This window comes from Peromyscus californicus, unplaced genomic scaffold (genome assembly GCF_007827085.1).
Source record: "Peromyscus californicus insignis strain IS unplaced genomic scaffold, ASM782708v3 Scaffold_7__1_contigs__length_154581171, whole genome shotgun sequence".
Lineage (NCBI taxonomy): Eukaryota > Metazoa > Chordata > Mammalia > Rodentia > Cricetidae > Peromyscus > Peromyscus californicus.
In genome coordinates, this window is record NW_026294595.1 from 86,341,906 (window position 1) to 86,367,277 (window position 25,372).

Below are 25,372 nucleotides of genomic sequence, written 5' to 3' on the forward strand. Positions count from 1 at the left end.
AACCAGGTCAAAGTTGAATAAAAGTATTTTCAACAAAATCATGGAAGAAAATTGGTCTAACCTAAATAAAAACATGCTATTCAAGATATTAGAAGCATACAGAAAACCAAATACACTGAACTGTACCCTTGGCATATAATAATCAAAACATAAGACATACAGAACAAAGAAAGAGTATTTAAAGACATCAAGAGTAAAAAGCCAAGTACATATAAAAGTAGACACATTAGAATAACATCTGACTTCTCAATGGAGATGCCAAAAGCCAGAAAGGCTGGGAGATATGTTGTACAAACTCTAAGAGATCTGAAAGGTGCCAGCCCAGACTACTATACAAAGTAAATATTTCAATCTCAATAGATGCAGAAAGCAAAACATTCCACAATCAAAAACCAAATTTTAAGCAGTATCTAGTTACAAACCCAGCTCTACAGAAGGCTCTAAAGAAAACTTCAACCATTAGAGGTCAACCACAACCTAGAAAACACAAGGAATAAGTAACCCTAGACCAGTAAATCAAAAGGGAAGGAACCAATACCATATCAACAAATTATAAGGAATCAACAAACACTTATCATTGATAACCCTCAGCTTTAATGTTCCCAATTACCCAATAAAAAGACATAGACTAACAGATTAGATATATTAGAAAACAGTATCCATCCTTCTGTTATATCCTGGAAACATGCCTCACCATCAACGATAGAGATCATCTCAGGTTAAAAGTATGGAAAAAGAAATTCCAAACAAATGGACTCAAGAAGCAAGTAGGTGTAGCCATTTTAATATGTGACAAAATAGATTTCAAATCAAAACTTATCAGAAGACAGAGAGGGACACTACATTTTCATCAAAGGAAATCACCAATAACATTGTAATGCTAAACATTTATGCACCAAATACAAGTACACCTGTGTTTGTGAAAGAAACACTACTACAGCTAAAGACACATATTGACCTTCACACAATGGTAATAGTGGAATTCAATACCCCACTCTCACCAATGGACAGGCCATCCAGACAGAAACTAAACAAAGACGTGCTGGAGCTAAATGACTTCATAAATCAAATGAACCTAACATATTTACAGAACATTTCCTCCAAACACAAATGAATACACCTTCTTCTCAGAGGCTCATAGAACTTTCTCCAAAATTGACTACATATTTGGACACAAAGCAAGACTCAACAGATACAATAAAATTGGGGGAAAAAAACATCCTGCCTATTATCTGACCACCATAGATTAAAGCTGGATATCAAGAACAAAAGAAAGTATTCAAACTCCTGGGATCTAAACTACTTACTACTGAGTAAAAAATAGTTCAATATAGAAGTTAAGAAGGAAATTAAAAACTTTATTAGAATTGAATGAAAATGAAAACACAACATGTAACTAAATGTTTTCCTGTGTCCTGCTCAGTCTGCAGCTGCTCAGACCCAAGTAAATACACAGAGGCTTATATTAATTAAAACTGCTTAGCCATTAGCTCAGGCTTACTACTGACTAGCTCTCACATCTAAACTCAAACTTTTTCTGTTAATCTATATGTTGCCACATGTTCCATGGCTTTACCTGTGTGCCATTACATGCTGTTCCCTGGATGGTGGGCTGGCATCTCCTGACTCAGCCTTCCTCTTCCCAGAATTCTCCTTGTTTGCTTATTCCACTTATACTTCCTGACTGGCTACTGGTTAATCAGCATTTTTTTTATCAATCAATCAGAGAAACACATTCACAGCATACAGAGCACCATCACCCATAAACAGCATACCCAAACCTATGGGAAATATTGAAAATGGTTCTAAGAGGCAAGTTAAGAGCACTAAGTGCCTGCATTTAAAAAAATGCAGAGGATAAAGTGGGAGGGATATTGGAGATGGGGTTCAGAGAAGGAATACAGGGAGACAATTAGAATTGAGGGGCATTTGAGAGGTATTACAGTGGAAACTTCTGAAAATAAATGAAGATAGTCCTAATGAAATCTCTAAATAAGGAGAGAGATGGAATCTCAACTGGCCATCTCTTATCATCAAACAAGGCTTCTAGTACTGGGACTGTGTTACATCTAATTAAATTATTGACCAAAGAGGTCCCATAGAAATCCTCAAACAACTCAGGTTGTTGCCAAGATAATAGGTTGCTCTGAACAAAATGACAGCTAGGTCCCATTGCTAAAGCCAACACCCAGACAACTCATTGAACATGAAAAGGTAGAGGTGATACATACATCAAACCTTCACACCTATGTTCTAGTGTCTTTGATATGGGAAGGTACTCTACAGGCTATCAAAAAAGAAACATGCACCAACCAAACCACAAAACCTGTTATCTATAATGCTGGCCTGCCAGAAAAATATGCTAGGGCAAGGGCAACACAAAGCTTGTGGAAGTAACCAACTAATATCTGATTTGACTTAAGACCCACTTCACAAGGTGGAATCCAAACCCAACAATGCTTGGTTGACCAAGAATTAGAGACTAGAGAGCCCAAAGACTAAGGTTAAAACCAAATACTAATGGCCTTTGGTGGGGGAGGGGAGTGGTGATAAAATGGCTCCTAATGATATTCTGCTATACTTATAAAACAGTGCCTTATTCAGCCATCATAAGAGAAGCTTTCTCCTTCAGCAGATGGGAGCAAATACAAAAGCCCAGAGCCAGAAGCTGAGAGAGATAGGAGAGAGAGAGACAGACAGACAGAGACAGAGATAGAGACAGAGACAGAGAGACAGAGAGACCTTGGAACACTCAGCTCTAAATGGGATGTCTCCCTACCCTCAGAGCTCAGGGAACCACATGGAAGAGGAGGCAGAAGGAGTGTAAGAGCCAGAGGGGATGGAGGACACCAGGAGAATGAGGCCCCCTTAATCAAGTGAGCAAAGCCCATATGAACTCAGAGAGACTGAAGCAGCAATCACAGTCCTACACAGATCTGCACCAGATCATCTACATATATATTATGGCTTGGAGTTTACTGTTTGGGGGTTGCTCCTGAGTGTGTAAACAAGTAAGTCCCTGATTCTCGTGCCTTCTTTAGGGCTCTTTTCCTCATGTTGGTCTGCTTTTTCCAACTTCGATGTGATTTTTTTCTTACATATTTTATTTATGTTATGTTTTGCAGATATCTCTTAGAAGCCTGTTCTTTTCTAGTGAGAGACAGAAAGGGAGTGCACCTGGATGGGAGAGGAGGTGGGGAAGAACTGGGAGGAGCAGAGGAAGAGGAAACTGTAATCAGGATATATTGTATAAGAAAACAATCTATTTTCAATAGAAGGGGAACAAATTGGCAAGATCTCACATTAGTATCTTGACAGTAAATCTGAAAGCTGTATAACAAAAAGAAGAAATAATATGCCCCTAAAAAACTCAGGCTAAAATCAACAAAATAGAAACAACAACAAAAATACAAGAATGAATAAAATGAAGAGTTGATACTTTGAGAAAATCAGTAATATTGATAAACCTTTATCAAAATTAACTAAAAGATAGGGAAAGAAGATTCAAATTAATAAAATTAGAAACAAAAAGGATGACATAGCAACAGACACCAAGGAAAGCCAGAGAATCATAAGGACGAAGATTCAAATTAATAAAATTAGAAACAAAAAGGATGACATAGCAACAGACACCAAGGAAAGCCAGAGAATCATAAGGACATTCTTTATTTGCTTTTTCCTCTGTTTTCTTTTACTGAAAATAGATTCTTTTCTCATATAATATATCCTGATTATAGTTTCCTCTCCTTTTACTCCTCCAAGTTTGTCCGCACCTCCCCCATGCCTGTCCAGATCCACTCCCTTTCTGTCTCTCATTAAAAAAGAACAGGCTTCTAAGTATTGGTGAAATTATTAAGGCCACTCCACATAGTTAAAAGGGAGATTTATTTAGTGGCGTAACTTACAAATGAAGGGATAAGTAACAGTTCTGGGAAAGATGCAGCACAGTCCAGCGGTGTTCTCTGGAGAACTCTGCTCAATCTACTTCCAGCGTCCAGGGTCCAGAAACAAGAGAGGGCAGCACATCCGGATCTCGGGTCTTCAGGGCCCTCTCTTGGCCCCGCCTTGTAGGCATGATAGTTACCGAAGCCTCAATGGGGGCTGGAACTTCCAGATCAAAACTTGAAATGTTACCCACTACATCTAAGAGACAATGACAAAACATAACAAAATAAAATATAATGAGATAAAACAAAAACAATTACATCCAAGTTGGACAAAGTAAACTAATAAAAGAAAAAGTACCCCAATAGAAGGTGCAAGAATCAAAGACCCACTCATTTACACACTCAAGAGTCTCATGAAAACACTAAACTGAAAGCCATAATATACACACAGAAGACCTGGTGCAGACCCATGTAGGCTCTGTGCCTGCTGCTTCAGTCTCTGTGAGTTCATATGGACCTTGCTTAGTTGATACAGAGGGCCTTGTTCTATTGGTGTCCTCTGAGGGAAGGGATTTGATGAAGACCTCCAATATAGACTCTCTCTCTCTCTCTCTCTCTCTCTCTCTCTCTCTCTCTCTCTCTCTCTCTCAGCACAATGTCTGGCTGTGAGTCTCTACACCTGTTGTCATCTATTACAGGAAGAAACCTCTCTGATGATGGCCAAATAAGGCACTGATCTATGAGTATAGAAGAATATTAGGAGTCATTTTATTGTTACTTTTTCTTATTGTCCAGTAGTATGTGGTTTTAACCTAGGTCTCTGGGATGTCTAGTATCTGATTATGTCAGGAATGGGATCCAACTCATGGAGTAAGTCTTAAGTCAAATCAGAAATTGATTGACTACTCCCACATATTCTTTCGCATCATTGCCCCAGCATATTTTGCAGGCAGAACAGATTGTAAGTCAAAGGTTTTATGGCTAGGTTGGTGATAAGGACATACTTTAAAAATCTGTACTCTACCAAATTGAAAAATCTAAAATAAATGGAAACATTCCTTTATGTAAACCATCTAAAAAAGTTAAATCAAGATCAGATAAGCAGTTTAAACAGAGCTATAATATATAATGAAATAGAAGCAAAAATTAAAAGTCTCCCAACCAAACAAACCTAGGACTAGATGGATTGAGCACAGAATTCTACCAGACTTTCCAAAAAAGCTAATGCTAATATTCTTCAAATTATTCCACAAAATAGAACCATAAAAGGAACATTTGCCAATTGTTTTATGAGGCTACAATTACCCTGATACCTAAGCCACATAAAGACTCAACAAAGAAAGAGAATTATGAACCAATTTCAGTAGCTGAAAGTTTTTTGTGTCCCACCCAGTTCTCAGCTGCTCAGACCCAAGTAAACACACAGAGGCTTATATTAATTAAAACTGCTCAGTCATTAATTCAGGCTTACTACTGACTAGCTTTTACACTTAAACTCAGCCCATTTCTGTTCATCTATATGTCACCACATGTTCTGTGGCTTTACCTGTGTGCCATTACATGCTGTTCCCTGGACGTCAGTCTGGCATCTACTGACTCAGCCTTCCTCTTCCCAGAATTCTCTTTATCTGCTTATCCCACCTATACTTCCTGCCTGGCTATTGACCAATCAGAGTTTTATTTATCAATCAATCAAAGCAACACATTCACAACATACAGAACATTCCACAGCAAATTTCCCTTATGAACATAAATGCAAATTTTTCCAATAAAATACTTTCAAACTAAGTCCAAAAACACATCAAAATGATCATCCACCGTGATCAAGTAGGCTTAATCCCATAGATGTGAGAATGGTTCAACAAATGTAAGTTGACCAACATAATCCATCATACAAACAGACTGAAGAACAAAAACCACACTATCATCTCATTAGATGCAGAAAGGCCTTTGGCAAAATTCAAAATGCCTTCATGATAAAGTCTTGGAAAGATTAGGAAAACAATGGACTTACCTCAACATAATAAGTGAATTTTGCAGCAAGCCCACATGTGGTGATATATTGTGTGCCCTAATAAATTTATCTGGGATTAGAGGAAAGAGCCAGCCACTAGATTAGACATGGAGGCCAGACAGTGGTGGCACACACAACTTAATCCTATCTCTGTGAGTTCAAGGCCACACTGGGAACAAAATCAGGCAGTCGTGGCACACGCCTTTAATCCCAGCACTGGAGATCCCATGCCTTTGCTTAGGAAGCACACATGCCATTAATTCCGGGAAATGACATGGCTGGGTGGAGAATGATATATAAGGCATGAGGAGACAGGGACTAAGCATCAGGTCAACAGATACACTCAAGGGTGAGGACTCATTTTTAGTCTGAGGATTCATGGAAACAGGATCAGGTGAGGAGTTGGTGAGGTGAGGTTGGTTGTGGCTTGTTCTCTTTCTCTCTGATTTTTCAGCTTTCACTCCAATATCTGGCTCTGGGATTTTTATTAATAGGACCACTTAGTAATTTGTGTTATACCCACATCCAACTTGAATGTAAATGGAAAGATGATCAAAGCATTTTCACTAAAATCAGGAATTAGACAAGGTTGTCCACTTTCCCAATACCCACTCAGTAGAGAACTTGACACCCTAGCTAGCACAATGACACAGCCTAAAAAGATCAAGGGGGTACAAATAGGAAAAGAAGAAAATGTTTATTTATTTGCAAATGATAAGATTGTATAAAACAGTGACCTTTAAAAACCCACCAGGAAACATCTACAATTGATTAAAAAAAGAAAAAAAAGAAAAAAAAAAACCTTCCAGTGAAGTATCAGGATACAAGATTAACTTTAAAAAAAAATCAGTAGCTTTCTTATATGCAAATTACAAATGGACTGAGAAAGAAATCAGGAAAATAATACGTTTAATAATAACTAGGGGTAACTCTAACCAAGCAAATGAAAGGCTTTTATAATGAAAATGTTAAGACGTTAAAGAAAGAAATTGAAGAAGACATCAGAAAATGGAAAGATTTACTATGCTCATGGATTGGTGGGAATAACATGGTTGAAATGACTACCAAACACAATCTATAGGTTCAACACAGTCCTCATCAAAATTCTAACACAATTCTTCACATAAATTGAAAAGACAATTTTCAGCTTCATGTATAAACACACACTCAAAAAAAACACATGATACTTAAAACACTCATAAATAATAAAAGAACTGTTAGAATATCACCATCACCAATCTCAAGTTGTACTACAACATGCTATAGTAATAACTTTCTAAAGTATGGTATTGATAAAAACAGACATGCTAACTAATGGAATCAAGTTGAAAACCCAAGCATGCATCCACACAACTATAGACATTTGGTTTTTATAATGAAGCCAGAAACACACTGAAAAAAAAAAGACAGTATCTTCAACAAATGATGCTGGTCAAACTTGGGGGTGTCATGTTGAATAATGCAAATAGATGTGTATTTATCATCCTGCATAAACCTCAACTCCATTTGGATTAAGTACTTCAACATAAGATTAGATACCCCAAATCTGAGAGGAGGAAAAGTGGGGAACAGTCCTAAACTCATTGGCACAGGAAAAGACTTTCTGATCAGGAAACTGATAGCACAGGCATTAAGATCAATAGTTAATAAATGGAACTTCGTGAAAATGAAAATCTTCTGCATGCAAGACACCTCCATTCAAACAAAGTGGCAGGCTACAGGATAATGAAAAATTTTATGAACTACACATATTATAGAGGGTTAATATATAAAGAATTTTTAAAATGAAATCAAGAAAGCAAATAATCCAATTTAAAATGGGGTACAGGATGAAACAGAGAGTTCCCAATAGATGAAACACAAATGACTGAAAAACACTTAAAAGAAATGTTCAGTATCCCTAGTCATTAGGGAAATGCAAATCAAACTTTTTTGACATTTCACTTTACACCATCCAGAATAGCCAAGATCAATAAAACAAATGACAGTTCATGCCAGTGAAGATATGCTCACTTATTCTTTACTAGTGGGAGTGCAAACTTGTATAGCCACCATGGAAATCGATGGCAATTCCTCAGGAATCTGGGAGTAGATCTACCTCAAAACCCAAAAGAAGCTACATTCTAATACAGAAACACTTACTCAACCATATTCATTGCTGCTGTACTCATAATAGCCAGAAACTGGAAACAGCCTAGATGTGCATCAACAAATGAATAGATAATGAAAGTGTGGTACATTTACAAAATTAAAAAATTATTGTTAATAAAGCAAAATCATGGAATTCACAGGAAAATTGATGGATCTAAAAAAAAAATCATCCTGAGTGAGGTGACCCAGTCCCCAAAAGACAGGACTGTATATACTTTTCTATATGTGGATGTTAGCTTTTAAGACTTTGACAAGCATGCTATTATGCGCATAACCACAGAAGAAAGGAGTAGGAGGAAGGAGAGGACCTCCCAAGTAAGGGAAATAGAATATATAGCTATGGAGAGATGTGGGGGAGACTGGAAAAAGACCAGTAAGAAAGAGGGAGTTAAGGGAGGAAATCTGGGAGGGACAACTATCACTAAGGGCTATTTTAGGTGTCACATGGAAACCTAGTACTGCAGAAACTTTTTAAATATATACACATTTATTAAAGAAATCTAAACAGAGTTACCAAATAATAAGGGAAACAATGCCCCAACTCGAAATCTACCACCACCAAGTGAAACATCCAATACCAAGAATGGGTTATATCTAGTTGGGTCATTGACTAAAGGGGCCTCATGAAAACACCCAAATATCTCACGCTATTAACAAGGCTATTAGATAGTCTCCACACACTGAAGGTAAGATCCTGTTGCTGAAGGCAACCCTTACATATCTTACTGAACACAAAGAAGTAAAGCTGGTGCCTAACTAGAGCCTTCAGCCCTACTGAATAGTATTCATGGTACTGGGAGGTACTCTGCACACTACCAAAAAGAGAAATGCTGAGGGATGTCTTTCTTTCTTTCTTTCTTTCTTTCTTTCTTTCTTTCTTTATTTATTTATTTATTTATTTATTTATTTATTTTTTTATTTATTATGTATACAGTATTCTGCCTACATGTGTCCCTGCAGGCCAGAAGAGGGCATCAGATCTCGTTACAAGTGGTTGTGAGCTACCACGTGGTTGCTGGGAATTGAACTCAGGACCTCTGGAAGAGCAGTCCATGCTCCCAACCACTGAGCCATCTCTCTAGATCCCAGGGATGTCTTTCTGTATGCTGCAAATATGTGTTGCTCCCATCAGTTAATAAATAAAGCTGCATTGGCCTATGGCAGGCCAAAATGGAGCCAGGTGGGAAATCCAAGAGGGATAGAGAGAAAAGAAAAGTGAGGTCAGAGCAGATGCTGTAAGACTCTGCCAGGAGAAGTAGAATGTGAGAGAACAGGTAATTCCATGAAGCCACGTGGCAAAACATAGGTTAATATGAACAGGTTAAGATATAAGAAGTAGCTAGTAAGAAGTCTGAGCCATAGACCATAGAATTTGTAATTAATATAAGCCTCTATGTGTTCACATGGGACTGAGTGGCTGCAGGACCAAATGGGACACAGGAAAACTTCTGGTTACAGACAAAGGTAACCACCAACCCAGCTACAAACACTTCAATCTACAAAGGTGACCTGTCTGCATAATATGTTGGTGGACCTGTGGCACAAGTGTTGTGGGAGTAACCAACCACTCTCTCTAGATTTAAGGCCTACTCCATGAGATAAAATCCATGCCTGACACTGCTCTGCTAGCTGAGAAACCTAACACTAGACAGGCCATGGGCAGAGGGGAAAACCAAATACTATTGTTCTGCTAAAGGAACACAGCAATAAAATGACTGCTAAAGACATTCTGCTATATTCATAGGTAAGAGTCTTGCTGAACCATCATCAGAGAAGCTTCCTCTTAGTTAAATGGGAACTAACACAGAGACCCACAACTGGACAATGTGCAGAGAGTGCAAGACTTTGAAACAGTCCTAAATGGAATGTTTTTAATCAAGTCCAACCCCTCAGGATTCAGGTATCTATGCAAAAGAGAGGACAGGAAGATTGTAAGAGCCAGGGAGGATAGATGCCACCAAAGAAACTGTCTTCCAGATACAATAGGAATTATATGCTAATGAACTCACAGAGACTTTAGCAAAATGTTAGAAAGTTATAGCCAGATGAGGTCCCAGTGCTGAAGGGTAAGTAGACACATGTTCCCAACCCTAACCAAAAATCTATCTCCAAATGACATCTGTTTGCAAATGAAAATTTATTTTATTCCAATGGAGTCTCACTGGGTATACTAACCACACTTAAAGGAAGGCCCCATGTCCAGCAGTAGGTGGTCAACACAAAATGAACTCAATGGTATTTTTGTGTATTTTTTGTCTCATATTTCTTTGGCATTTTTTCTTAGTGGTCTTTTGCTTGTATATTACGGTTTCCAATTTTGTGTTTTTATGTTTTGGTGTGTGTGTGTGTGTTTCTTGTGCTTCTCTCTTTTTTTTCCATTTTTGCCATTCTTGTTTGTTTGCTTTTTTTAAAAAATAGAAAGAAAGAAAGCATGGAGTGGGTGGGTGAGGAGGTAGGGGGAAAGCTAAATGGGTTGGGTGAGGTGAAAGATAATCAGATTATAATGTATGGAAAAAATTTCAATAAAAAATTTCAAAAAAGTTTTTAAAAATTATATTCTCAACAATTTTGGAGTAAAATATTCCCTGTGGTGAGGAGAAAAAGCAAGTATGAATTAATAGTAAATGATCCTGAGATCTTACAGGCATAAGGGGAATATCCTAAAATTGATTGATGATAATGGTTTATGCAACTTGATCAGTTACCAAAAATATCATTGACTATATACTTGAAATGGTTTATATCTTTTCATTGTAACCAATAGGTTATAAAAATACTTTATCTCAATAAAATTACTTTTTAAAAAGGTAATAAAAGAAACTTTGGAACTCACAAAGACAAACATAATTACAATCTAGCCTTTTGCAGAACATCTGCTAACATCTGTTCTATTTGATGAATAATAAGGTAGAAAATACTCTTCAACATATGCAAGAATATAAAAATCAAGATCTGTGACATATGAAGTGTAAGTAATAAAACATCTTAAGGCTAAGACAACCAAGCAGAACTGGAGAAAAATTAATGTGCAATTCAAACTAGCAATAAGTAAATCATTGTGTAGAATCTCTAGAAATGGTATTAACAGGATACAGGTGCTATGAACAGAAAATGGAGGGAAACAGGGTTTTTTAACTGGGGAGAACAGAAGGAAAAGGACTGAGTAACACTAAGGATGTTTTTAAAAAGCTACAGAGAATCATATGATTTTGTTTATCTAAAATTACCTATAATGTACACATGCACAGAGAGAGAGAGAGAGAGAGAGAGAGAGAGAGAGAGAGAGAGAGAGAGAGAGATCAAGTGAATTTATAATACTTGAAGTAGTAATGGCCCCTCCATGAAAAGCCATAGACTATCTAACAAGTTCTCCAACATCAGGCATGAGAAACCTCCTTTTGAGTTGTTGGTCAGGGGAATCCAAGTAACTCTTAAACAATATAAGCAATTCTGGTACCTTTGGTTGCATCACAGAATAAATTCTTATTGTATACTACAACACAAGACTTGGAGGAATTAAGCTGGATCTGACCTAGAAGCCGCCTTCCCAGGGGCTAGCTTTCATAGTACCAGAAGGTACTATGAAAGTTGCTACAAGGGAAAAGTAACCAATAGTCCTGCCCACACTTGTAGGTATCTATGATACCTATGAACCAGAAGAACACCAGCATAGCCAGGTATCCCCAAAGGTGCAATAGTGGTGCTTATATCTTTGTGGTAAACAACAGCTTTCCAATTGGACTTAAGTTCCACTCAATAGGTGGGAACTCATGCCTGCTACTATAAACCTAGCAACTACCTGTGGCTAATAAGGTCATGGACCCTAGAGGAGAAGATGCTACTTCCCCTTTCACAAATCAAAATAATCTCTAACTGCACTCTTAATATGTATCCTTAAACCCACAGACAAGTGTAGCTCTCACCCCTCATCAAAAAAACTTCTGTTTTTTAGCAGATTGAACTCATTAGAGAAAGCCACAACTGGCCAAAATGCAGAGAACAAAAGGCCATGGGGTGCACATCCCTGTTGAGACATCTACAGCATGACCCCTATACCTAAGGCTGAGGGACCATCAATAAAGTGGGGTCAGAATGATTGTAAGAGCCACAGGACCAGGGAGTCTCTGCTATATAATGTCTCCTAAATTTTGTAGCCTAAACAGGATGTGAATAATGACAACACAAGTTGACATGCCAAAGTGGATGGGGAAAATCTTACAAGTCTTCATCCTGAAATAAAGAACTACAGGTAATTATTGACTGCTGAGAAAGAATCAGTTTTCCGTAGGAATGAGGACCCTACCTGGTTATTCAATACTAATTGGTCACCCTAAAATCATATACAAATGAGAAATAATAAATAGACTCAGCAGGAATATATGTACAGATTTATTCATGTACATGTGTGTAACAATAATAAAGAAAAAAGGCGGAGAGGCCTGCCCCTAGGTCCCATCCCTGGGCACCAGCCATTCTGGGGAAGACCTGCCGAACTTAGTCCCAGGTTCTGGCATCAGACGGGCCCCAGAGGGAAGGTTCCCCTTCTCCTAGACCCCCACCCCGCCCCCTGGGAGACCCTGCAATCTACACGCCCTGCCCCACACCCATCCGCCTGAGCCCCCGCCACTTCCTGAGACTCAGAGACCAGCCCTCAGCTCCCATCTGGCCAGGAGCTCCCAACTTGGTCCCAGTTTCTGGCAATCGGGCGTGGGGAAGGGGAGGGCCAGGAAGGTTCCCCTTCTCCAAGACCACCCCCCCCCCCGCGCGCCGCGCGTGCAGACCCTGCAGTCTACACTCCCTGCCCCCACACCATCAGTCTGAGACCCCCCCACACTTCCTGAGAATTGGAGACCAGCCCCCGGCTCCCATCTGGACCATAGGTGAGTGCCTGGGGTCATACCCAGAGAGGCCTGCCCCTAGGTCCCATCCCTGGGCACCAGCCATTCCGGGAAAGACCTGCCCAACTTAGCCCCAGGTTCTGGCCATCATGTGGGCCCCAGTGGGAAGGTTCCCCTTCTCCTAGACACCCCCCCGACAGACCATGAAATCTACAAGCTGTGCCCCCACACTCATCCATCTGAGACCCCTCCCCCACATCCTGAGAATTGGAGACCAGCCCCCAGCTCCCATCCAAACCACAGCTCTGTCTGGACCAAGAGCACTGATAAGACCAAGAACGAATCCACTAGGAAATGGGCAGATGTAAAGGCAGAAGTACATACAACAAAATAAAGAGCAATGCAGCATCACCAGAACCTAGCCCTCTCTAACAGCAAGACCTGAGCATAACAAAATGGAAGAAGCAGAAGAAAGCAACCTTAAGAATAACATCATGAAGATGCTAGAGACTTTTAAAGAAGAAATCAAAAATGAAATTGAGGAAAAGACAAACGATATTGAACTTGATTCAAATTTAGCGGCTCTGATTCAGCAAGCCACAACAGTTAAAAACAAGGATATCAGAAAGTTTTTGGATGGTATCTATGTGTCTGAAAAGGAAACAGTACAGCAGGCTGATGAGTAAGACCTCAGTTACCCTGCTCCAGAAACAAGATTCTTCACTTAAGTACGATTTGGGGTGTCTTTTGGGACAATAAAAGACTTGTATTAAAAAAAAAGACAAACAAAAAATGGGAAGAATGCTATAAAAAAAAAAACAGAGGAAAAACAAATAAAGCAGAAGAAAACAATAAATCCCTGAAAGAAAACCATGAAAAAGCAATGAAACTCGTGAGGGAAACAGTCCAAGACCTGAAAAGGGAAATAGAAAAAATGAAGAAGACACAAACAGAGGGAATGCTGGAAATAGAAAAATCTGAGTAAACGAACAGGAACTACAGATGCAAGTATAACCAACAGAATGCAAGAGATGGAAGAGAAGATCTCTGGTGTTGAAGATACAGTAGAAGAAATAGAATCATCAGTCAAAGAAAACACTAAAGCCAACAAAGTCATGACCCAAAATGTCCAGGAAATTTGGGACACCATGAAAAGACCAAACCCATGAATAATCGGGATAGAGGAAGGAGAAGAATACCAACTCAAAGGCACAGAAAATATATTCAACAAGATCATAGAAGAAAACTTTCCCGACTTAAAGAGGAAATGCCTATGAAGGTACAAGAAGCCTATAGAACACCAAACAGACTAGACCCCCAAAAAAAGTCCCCTCACCACATAAAAATTAAACAACTAGCCGGGCGGTGGTGGCGCACGCCTTTAATCCCAGCACTCGGGAGGCAGAGCCAGGCGGATCTCTGTGAGTTCGAGGCCAGCCTGGACTACCAAGTGAGTTCCAGGAAAGGCGCAAAGCTACACAGAGAAACCCTGTCTCGGAAAAAAAAAAAAAAAAATTAAACAACTAAACGTACAGAATAAAGAAAGAATATTAAGAGCAGCAAAGGAAAAAAGCCAAGTGACTTATAAAGGCAAACCATTAGAATAACACAATTTCTCAATGGAGAATTTGAAAGCCAGAAGGACCTGGACAGATGAAATGCAGACACTAAGAGACCATGGATGCCAGCCTAGACTAATAACCCAGAAAAATTTTCAATCATCATAGACGGAGTGAACAAGATATTCCAAGACAAAGCCAGATTTAAACAATACTGATCCACAAACCCAGCCCTACAGAAAGCACTAGAAGGAAAATTCCAACCTAAGGAAGTCAGATACACCCTCAAAAACACAGGCAACAGATAACACCAGAGCAGTAAACACCAAAGAAGAGAAGTACACACACACTACCACCAAAAACAAAAATAAAAGGAATGAACAATCACTGGTCATTAATATCCCTTAATATTAATTGACTTAATTCACCTATAAAAAGACACAGGCTAACAGAATGGATATGAAAGCAGGACCCATCTTTCTGCTGCATACAAGAAACACACCTCAAATTCAAAGATACACACTACCTAAGAATAAAAGGCTGGGAAAAGACTTTCCAATCAAACGGTCTTAAGAAACAAGCGGGTGTAGCCATCCTGATATCCAGCAAAATAGACTTCAAACTAAAACCAATCAAAAGAGGTCAAGAAGGGTATTACATACTAATCACAGGAAAGATCCACCAAGATGAAGTTTCAATTCTGAACATTTACACCCCAAACACAAGGGCACCCACATATATAAAAGTAATATTACTAAAGTTTAAATCACATATAAAACCCCACACATTAATAGTGGGAGACCTCAACACCCCACTTTCACCACTGGACAGATATCCCAAATCAAAACTTAACAGAGAAATAAAGGACTTAACTGATGTTATGACTCAAATGGACTTTATCGATATCTACAGAACATTCCATCCTAACAAAAAAGAATATACCTTCTTCTCAGCACCCCATGGAACCTTCTCTAAAATTGACCACATACTTGGCCACAAAGCAAATCTCAACAGATACAAAACAATTGGAATAACCTCCTGCATTCTATCAGACCACCATGGCTTAAAGTTAGATTTCAACAACAACAACAAAAACTACAGAAAGCCTACAATCTCATGGAAACTGAATAATGCTCAACTGAATCACCAATGGGTTAAGGAAGAAATAAAGAAAGAAATTAAAGACTTCTTAGAGATCAATGAAAATGAATATAACACATATACAAACTTATGGGACACTACGAAAACAGTGCTAAGAAGGAAATTCATAGCACTAAATGCCCACATAAAGAAGTTGGAAAATCTCACATTAGTGACTTAACAGCACACCTGAAAGCCCTAGAACAAGAAGTAAAGTCACCCAGGAAGAATAGACACCAGGAAATAATCAAATTGAGGGCTGAAATCAATAAAATAGAAACAAAGAGAACAATACAAAAAACTAATGAAACAGCCGGGCGGTGGTGGCGCACGCCTTTAATCCCAGCACTCGGGAGGCAGAGCCAGGCGGATCTCTGTGAGTTCGAGGCCAGCCTGGTCTCCAAAACGAGTACCAGGAAAGGCGCAAAGCTACACAGAGAAACCCTGTCTCGAAAAACCAAAAAAAAAAAAAAAAATTAATGAAACAAAGAGTTGGTTCTTTGAGAAAATCAACAAGAGAGACAAGCCCTTATCCAAACTAATCAAAAGACAGAGAGAGAGTACCCAAATTAACAAAATCATAAATGAAAAGGGGGACATAACAACAATGAGGAAATCCAGAGAATCATCAGATCATACTTCAAAAACCTCTACTCCACAAAACTGGAAAATCTAAAAGAAATGGATAACTGTCTGGATAGGTACCACATACCTAAGTTAAATCAAGACCAGATAAACTGTTTAAATAGTCCAATAACCCCTAAGGAAATAGAAACAGTCATTAAAAGTCTCCCAACCAAAAAAAAAGCCCAGGACCATATGGTTTCAGTGCAGAACTCTACCAGATCTTCAAAGAAGAGTTAATACCAATACTCTTTAAATTGTTGCACACAATAGAAGCAGAAGGAACATTACCAAACTCCTTCTATGAGGCTACAATTACCCTGATTCCTAAACCAAACAAGGATACAACAAAGAAAGAGAACTACAGGCCAATCTCCCTCATGAACATTGATGCAATAATACTCAATAAAATACTGGCAAACAGACTCCAAGAACACATCTAAACAATTATCCACCATGATCAAGTAGGCTTCATTCCAGGGATGCAAGGTGGTTCAACATACGAAAGTCCGTCAATGTAATACACCATATAAACAAACTGAAAGAAAAAACCACATGATCATCTCACTAGATGCAGAAAAGGCATTTGACAAAATCCAACACCCCTTCATGATAAAGGTCCTGGAGCGATCAGGAATACAGGGAACATACCTAAACATAATAAAGGCAATTTACAGCAAGCCAATAGCCAACATCAAATTAAATGAAGAGAAACTCAAAGCAATTCCACTAAAACAGGAACGAGGCAAGGCTGTCCACTCTCCCCATACTTATTCAATATAGTACTTGAAGTTCTAGCCAGAGCAATAAGACAACATAAGGAGATCAAGGGGATACAAATTGGAAAGGAAGAAGTCAAGCTTTCCCTACTTGCAGATGACATGATAGTATAAATGAGTGATCCCAAAAATTCAACCAAGGAACTGATACAGCTTATAAGCACCTTCAGCAACATAGCAGGATACAAGATCAACTCAAAAAAATCAGTAGCCCTCCTATATACAATTGACAAACAGGCTGAGAAGGAAATCAGAGATACATTACCCTTTACAATAGCCACAAATGATATAAAATATCTTGGGGTAACTCTAACTAAGCAAGTGTAGGACCTATATGACAAGAAATTTAAGTCCCTGAAAAAAAGAAATTGAGGAAGATGTCAGAAAATGGAAAGATCTCTGATGCTATGGATAGGCAGGATTAACATAGTAAAAATGGCAATATTACCAAAAGCAATCTACAGATTCAATGCAATCCCCATCAAAATACCAACACAATTCTTCACAGACCTAGAAAGAATAATACTCAACTTCATATGGAAAAACAAAATACCCAGGATAACCAAAAAAATCCTGTACAATAAAACAACCTCTGGAGGCATCACGATCCCTGACTTGAAGCTCTGCTATAGAGCTGCAGTAGTAAAAACCGTTTGGTACTGGCATAAAAACTGACATATGGACCAATAGAATCGAACTGAAGACCCTGACATTAATCTACACACCTATGAACATACAATTTTTGACAAAGAAGCCAAAACTGTACAATGGAAAAAAGAAAGCATCTTCAACAAATGGTACTGGCATAACTGGATATCAACATGTAGAAGGCTACAAATATATCCATATCTGTCACCATGCACAAAACTTAAGTCCAAGTAGATCAAAGACCTCAACATAAATCCAGTTACTCTGAAGCTGATAGAAGAGAAAGTAGGAAGTAGTCTTGAACGCATTGGCATAGGAGATCACTTCCTAAATAGAGCACCAGTAGCACAGACACTGAGAGAAACAATCAATCAATGGGACCTCTTGAAACTGAGAAGCTTTTGTAGAGGAAAGGACATGGTCAACAAGACAAAGCGACAGCCTACAGAATGGGAAAAAGTCTTCACCAACCCCACATCTGACAGAGGCCTGATATCCAGAATATATAAGGAACTCAAGAAATTAGACATCAAAATGCCCAACAGTCCAATTAAGAAATGGGCTATAGAGCTAAACAGAGAATTCTCAACAGAGGAAGCTCAAATGGCTGAAAGACATTTAAGGAATTGCTCAACATCCCTAATCATCAGGGAAATGCAAATCAAAATGACTCTGAGATACCACCTTACACCCGTCAGAATGGCTTAGATCAAAAACACTGAAGACAGCTTATGCTGGAGAGGATGTGGAGCAAGGGGAACTCTCCTCCACTGTTGGTGGGAATGCAAGCTTGTACAGCCACTTTGTGAATCAATATGGCACTTTCTTAGAAAATTGGGAATCAATCTCCCCCAAGACCCAGCTATACCACTCTTGGGCATATACCCAAGGAATGTTCAATCATACCACAAGGGCACATGCTCAGCTATGTTCATGTCAGCATTGTTTGTAATAGCCAGAACCTGGAAACAACCTAGATGCCCTTCAACTGAAAAATGGATAAATAAAATGTGGTACATATACACAATAGAATACTACTCAGCAGAGAAAAACAATGACATCATGAGGTTTGCAGACAAATGGATGGATCTAGAAAAAATCATCCTGAGTGAGGTAACTCAGACTCAGAAAGACAAACATGGTATGTACTCACTCATAGGAGGATACTAGATGTAAAACAAAGATGACTAGACTGCTACTCACAACTCCAAGAAGGCTACCTAGAAAACAGGACCCTAAGAAAGACACAGGGATCACCCAATGATAAAGAAATGGATGAGATCTACATGAGCAAACTGGACGTGACGGGGAGGGGGTAATGAAGGGCAAGGGTTGAGGAAGAACTTAGGGGAGCGGGACATCCCAGCTGGATCAAGAACAGAGAGGGAGAACAAGGAATAAGAGACCATAATAAATGAAGACCTCATGGGAATAGGAAGAAGCAAAGTGCTAGAGAGGTCCTTAGAAATCCACAAAGATATGTCCACAATAGACTACTGGCAATGGTCAAGAGACAGCCCGAACTGACCTACTCTGGTGATAGGATGGCCAAACACCCTAAGTGTCATGCTAGAAACCTCATCCAATGACTGAGGGAACTGGATGCAGAGATCCATGGCTAGGCCCCGGGTAGAGCTCTGGGAGTCCAATTAGCGAGAAAGAGGAGGGTTTGTATGAGCGAGAATTGTTGAGACCAAGGTTGGATAAAGCACAGGGACAAATAGCCAAATGAATGGAAACACATGAACTATGAACCAATAGCTGAGGAGCCCCCAACTGGATCAGGCCCCTTGGATAAGTGAGACAGTTGATTAGCTTGATCTGTTTGGGAGGCATCCAGGCAGTGGGACCGGGACCTGTCCTCAGTGCATGAGTTGGCTATTTGGAACCTGGGGCCTATACAGGGACACTTGGCTCAACCTGGGAGGAGGGCACTGGACCTGTCTGGACTGAATCTACCAGGTTGAACTGAATTTCCAGGGGAGTCCTTGCCCTGGAGGAGATGGGAATGGGGGGGTGGGCTGGGAGGAGTGGGGGGTGGGAGGAGGAAGGACAGGGGAATCTGTGGCTGATATGTAAAATTAAATCAAGTTATAAAATTTTTAAAAAAGAAAGAAAAGAAAAAAGGCTATGAATTTGATAGGGAGGGGGGATATTTGAAGCATTGTGGGGAATAAAGGGATGGGGAAATGATATAAATACAGTACATATATATGAAATTTTAATAATAAAATTACAAAAGAAATAAAATAAGTGATTAAAAATGAATAGTTTTAGATTTTTCAGCACTTTATTTTTACTAGCCAAATTGTCTACCTGTTCCATTTTTAGACTTAATATCTTTGCATTAAAAAAAGAAACACGCCAATGGCAGAACATCTTGAAACTTGTACAGTTATTATTACAACTAAAACTACATTTGTCATAAACACATGTAAAAGCAATTATTGGCACATTTATTTGAGAATTATGAGGAGTTAATAAAATATTTGATTTCTATATGTTTTATAGAAACACCTTCTTTCTCTTCAATGAGTCACCCATTATACAATGGAAACAACAGAGACTCACAGGAGAGGTGGTGAATGTCTGAATGTACTCAAAGGATTTCTATCACAAAGCCTTTTAAGAGGACTGAGCTTCTACTTCTCACTTGGGAATTTTATGTCTCAGCCAAGCCATCTGTATTGACTTTCTAAAGCCCAGGAGTTGATAAAACCCTTTCCTGATGGCTGTCTTCATTTCTCTGTTCCTGAATGTATAGATAACTGGATTTAGAAAAGGAGTCAAAACTGCATCAAATATAGCTAGAAATTTATCCACATGGGTGGAAGGAGCAGGCCACACATAGAAAAAAATCAATGGGCCAAAAAACAAAACTACGACAGTAATATGAGCCAACAGAGTAGAAAGGGCCTTGGATGGACGTCCTAAGGAGTGCTTCTGGACAGTAATGAGGAGGAAGACGTAGGAGATGATGAGTAAAAAGAATGCAACCAAGGAAATGAACCCACTATTGGCAGTGACCATGAACTCAAGTTTGTAAGTGTCTGTGCATGCAAGTTTGAGAAGTCGTGGTATGTCACAGTAAAAGCTGTCTAATATGTTAGGGCCACAAAAGGGCAAATTTATAACAAAGGCCAACTGGGCTGATGAATGAATGAGGCCAACGATCCAAGCAGCCACTAATATTAACAAGCACATCCGTGGGCTCATGATGGTCAGATAGTGGAGAGGTTTGCATATGGCCACATACCTGTCAAAGGCCATGGCTATGAGCAACACCATCTCAGTGCCTCCGACAGCATGACTAAAAAAGATCTGACTGATACAGCCTCCAAAAGAGATGACTTTCTGCTTTCTAAAAAGATCACAAATCATTTTGGGTGCTGCAATGGAACAAAATATAAGATCAATAACAGAGAGATTTGCCAGTAGAAAATACATGGGTGAATGCAAGTAGGGGTCAGAGGTGACAGTGACAACTATGATGAAATTTCCTGTCAAACTGGACACATAGAAGAGACAGAAGAAGAAAAAAAGAAAAATCTGGATCTCCCAGGAATTTGAGAGCCCCAGCAGCACAAATTCAGACACTGCAGAATGGTTTGCTCTCATCATGGGCCCAATGCAGGGATTCACTTTATTGTTACCTAAAGGGGAAAATCAGAATATTCAGATTAATAGTGTATTCATACTCACTATGAAAAGGTGTATTAACTGTGGATAGCAAATATTACCTGAGAATTTCATGAGAATTGAGTTGCATTCTGTTGGCCACTCCTACTCTTGCTACAAATGATAATCAAAGTGTTACTAAAGAGTTGCTGCAGAGATCTTTAACACAAGAAACTGGAAGAAATCCAGTCGACTGGTATACATGTCGCACCTGATCAAACACAAAAGCAAGAGCACCTGATGTTGATTTGCTGAGTTAGTGCATTCAACGTTAACCACCCTCTCACTGGAGTCAGAATAACTGATCTCACCTACACATGCAGAGTAGACATTGGCTAATGACAAAAGAGACTCTGGTTTTGTTGCTCAAGCCAGAAATCATCTTTCTCTGTATTGTAATTTCTAGGATATCACTCATTCTTTCATATTCAAATTACAGAGCACCTCATCTGTCACATCCTCCTCATGACCCACCCATACATTCACTCGTTTGATATCTGATACTCTGTCTTAATCACACTGATTGAGTTTAGAAGGAAGGTTTTTGAGCGAATTAATGATTTGGTTGAGAGAATTCATGTCTATGAATCCATTTCATTCATTGTATACCAAGGAATATTTTACATACTAGTAAGTAGAGATAAAGGCAAAATGCATTTTTAAAGTATTTAATCTCCTAAATTTATGTTTTTACACATATAAGTATACAATTAAAAATAGACATTCAAATTAACAGACCAGTCATTTTGTAGGAAATTTAAGAAAGGAGTACCAGGGCAGTATTAGGAATGTGATTCTAAAATAGGGCTCATGAGACAGCTCTTGCTCATCATTCAAATGAGAAGAAACATGAGAAAAATGAGTGAACAGTGAACAAATCTAAGTTATTTGGGGAGATAATATTTCATGCAGACACAACAGCAAAAGCAAAAACCCTAAGGTGTGAACTGTACTGCAATGTCCAAAGAACCATACAAAGGTAAAAGAGGCTAAATGTTTGGGAAGTGAGGGTGGTGGAGATGAGGTCTAAGGGGCAATGGAAACAAAGATCTTTTAAGTTGTCATAGGCCATTATAAAGGCACACTATCGGAATGCTTCAAAGCCCCATGGCTAAACGGGATCACGCAGGCTTGTCTATAACAAAGGGTAAAATTATCAACTAAACAATCAAAACTATAAAACAATAGCAAACTGACAGAAAAACAAGGTTGTCTTTCTAAACATTAAAATTGGCATGTCAAAAAAAACTTTTCTATACATCCAAAATAATATAGTAATGTCTCCAAGGTTTTAGACAGTAAAAATTAATGTGTATTTAATGGATATGTGTAAATTCTTTCCTGAATACTTTCTGGAAAGAGCAAAAAGTGTTTGGTCTACTGGAATTTCCATGTTAGGAAAGCGTATGAAGCCTAAGATTATCTAACTAAAGATGAGTAAAATAGAACTAAAGGAAGAATTAAATAAAGAAACAAAAAATTAAATGAAGAAACTTGAGACAGATGACCTAAAAAGGAAGGAAGGAAGGAAGGAAGGAAGGAAGGAAGGAAGGAAGGAAGGAAGGAAGGAAGGAAGGAAGGAAGGAAAGAGGGAAAGAGGGAAAGAGGGAAAGAAAGAAAGAAGGAAAGAAGGAAGGAAAGAAAAGAACCAAGTGTATCAGAAGACATTGAAATGACATGACTGTGTCTTCCAAGTCTCCAAGAGAAGAGTTGTACCCAGTGGCCCCTGGAGGACTCAGTGATCTCAGAACATCTTTTATTCTGAGTAACCTGAGCTCATTCTAAAAGAAAATTTTGATCATTTTTGTCCTCCAGAATATCCATCCATTATTATCTTGTCTTCTTTTGTTTATTCTCTTACTTAAAGGACATAAAAGTTAGAAACCATGACTTTCTAACATTTCCTTTCTAAAAATCATCTTATACTGTTGATTTGCCTAGACTTAGTCTCCTAGAACAGATTTGTAGCCATTTGAAGTTCATACTTAAAAAAGATAAAGGAATTGGTTGCCTCAGTTATAAAATCAGAGAAGTCAAATTTCCGGCCCTGTGCACACCAAGGATACATCTAATTTTTACAAAAATACACCATTTAGTAATACAATATTCATCTTTTGGGGCCATTTGTGTTCCCCGTCATTTTGATAGTGCATATTTCTCTGCTCTTAGAACTATCAGGCCAAACATTTAACCTGCGCAAATGGTCTGTTTTTCCACAAACAAAAAATGCACAGATACCAAATATTCTGCTACTCAGTTCTTTGCCTGTTTTCCTTCCTTTTTAGGTTATCTGTCTCCAGAAGTAAGCAGTCAAATTGTTACCCATTACCTCACATTTCTCATAACGTTGATCTCTGTGTCCTTGGATTTTGTTGCCACCACCCCCCACCCTACCCCCTGCCTCACTGGATCTGATCTAAATGTATTTTATGTGTAATAACTCAAATTAGAAGGAAACATAAAACAAATAAAAACTAAATAAACATAATTCATAGCAAATTCTTGATTTTCCCATTTAATACTATTTTAGCAATCTTCATGTTTGTAAATTATATGATTCTGAATTAAATATGCAAGAGAGATTTTTAAAAAAAACTCTACAGTTATTCTCCGTCTAATTTATGTGTCTATCACTTGGATTTTGCTTCAGTAGAGGCCACAGAGAACTACAATCTGTCAATTATTTCTAGTTAACTTGCCTGTGAGCATGGAAACAAATCAAAACCAGTAGTTCTGACTCCAACCTCTACATGCTATGTATCTACTTTGACTCTTGAAGTGGTTAATAACCAAATCCTTTACTAGATCATACTTCAGCCTCAAAAACCCTCACCTATGCTAAAGACTTCAGATTGTCCTTAAACCAAAGGTACATTTTTTTTGATACAAGGTAAAATTCAATGTCTGTTATTTGCCTTTCTTAGAGAGAGAGAGAGAGAGAGAGAGAGAGAGAGAGAGAGAGAGAGAGAGAGAGAGAGAGGAGATCTGCCACCTGGCTGGTTTCCTGAAATTGAATTGAGAGAGTGTGTCCAATTTTTCCATTGTCATGTTCCATTTCCATCTTTCACCTACCTATTTCCAAGAGGCAGCATCTTTCAGTCAGAGAATTCCCTAACAACTGAGTTTTGGCATACACAGCTGCTGTTTCTAGAAAAAGCTGAGTGAATAAAAGGGAACATTAATTAAGAGAATGGAGACTAATGACCAGGTGCTGCTGGAAAGCCTACATTTGCCAACATTGCTCATGTGACCCAGGGAATTGCCGCTGGAATCCAGTTGTTTTGGTGAAAATAACAAATGAAACTCTAATGGGTCACTGGAGAGGAAATAAAACTAAAACAGCCAGTTCTTTGACTATCATCTTTGGTGATTTTTATCTGTCAATTCGAACTTCATCACTGGAGACTTAAAATGAAGCAGCGTATTTGAGGAAGGAAAAACAGTCCAAGCCATGTGACTCACTATATAGGTCAATGAACACATGTAATCCAGAAGAATCCAAAAACAGTTTGCTTTCTTTTGCATGACAAAGTTGTCTACAATTCTACAATCTCCAGAATTATACCAGAAGTTATCTTGTTAAAGCCTACTGGGTTGTAAGTTCCTTGAAAGTAAAGAGCCACACCTGGAGTTTATGACTCCACTTGTTCTCCAAGTCCAAGGACCTTCAAGCCCCACAAAGAAATACACACATGCAAGCACAGCATTTTAATCTTTTCTGGGTAACAGTGTTCTTAAGGGCATGAGCAGTGCAAAGGAGAAAAACAGGGAAGAGAGAATGTGTAAGTCTACTTATAAGGCTCTGGACATACATCCTGGAGGAACCATCACTTTAATAAAGACGAAATTTTTAGCTAGGAGTGAGGGAAGTGAGGATTAATTCTAAGAAGAAATAACAGCGTACTGATTGAAAGGATTCTGTTGTGTTCAGCATTGTGTGTGTTGCTGTTTTCCTTTTTTACTATTATATTTGTATAATCTTCATAAAGTATGTATTATATATTCAGCATATTCACCCCCATGTTCCCCCACTCTCCCTTTTCTCACTGCTCCC

General features: G+C 38.7%; 1 protein-coding gene across 1 annotated transcript; it reads right to left on the reverse strand.

Moving 5' to 3' along the window:
* Positions 1 to 20,289: 20,289 nt before the first annotated feature.
* Positions 20,290 to 21,261, reverse strand: LOC128100964 (olfactory receptor 4F6-like). Its single transcript, XM_052723695.1, has one exon. The coding sequence runs from the start codon at positions 21,259 to 21,261 to the stop codon at positions 20,290 to 20,292; it is 972 nt and encodes a 323-aa protein (XP_052579655.1).
* Positions 21,262 to 25,372: the final 4,111 nt, after the last annotated feature.

Excerpts from the sequence above, each read along its gene's own strand:
- LOC128100964 (XM_052723695.1), bottom strand. The coding sequence starts at position 21,261 with ATGATGAGAGCAAACCATTCTGCAGTGTCTGAATTTGTGCTGCTGGGG.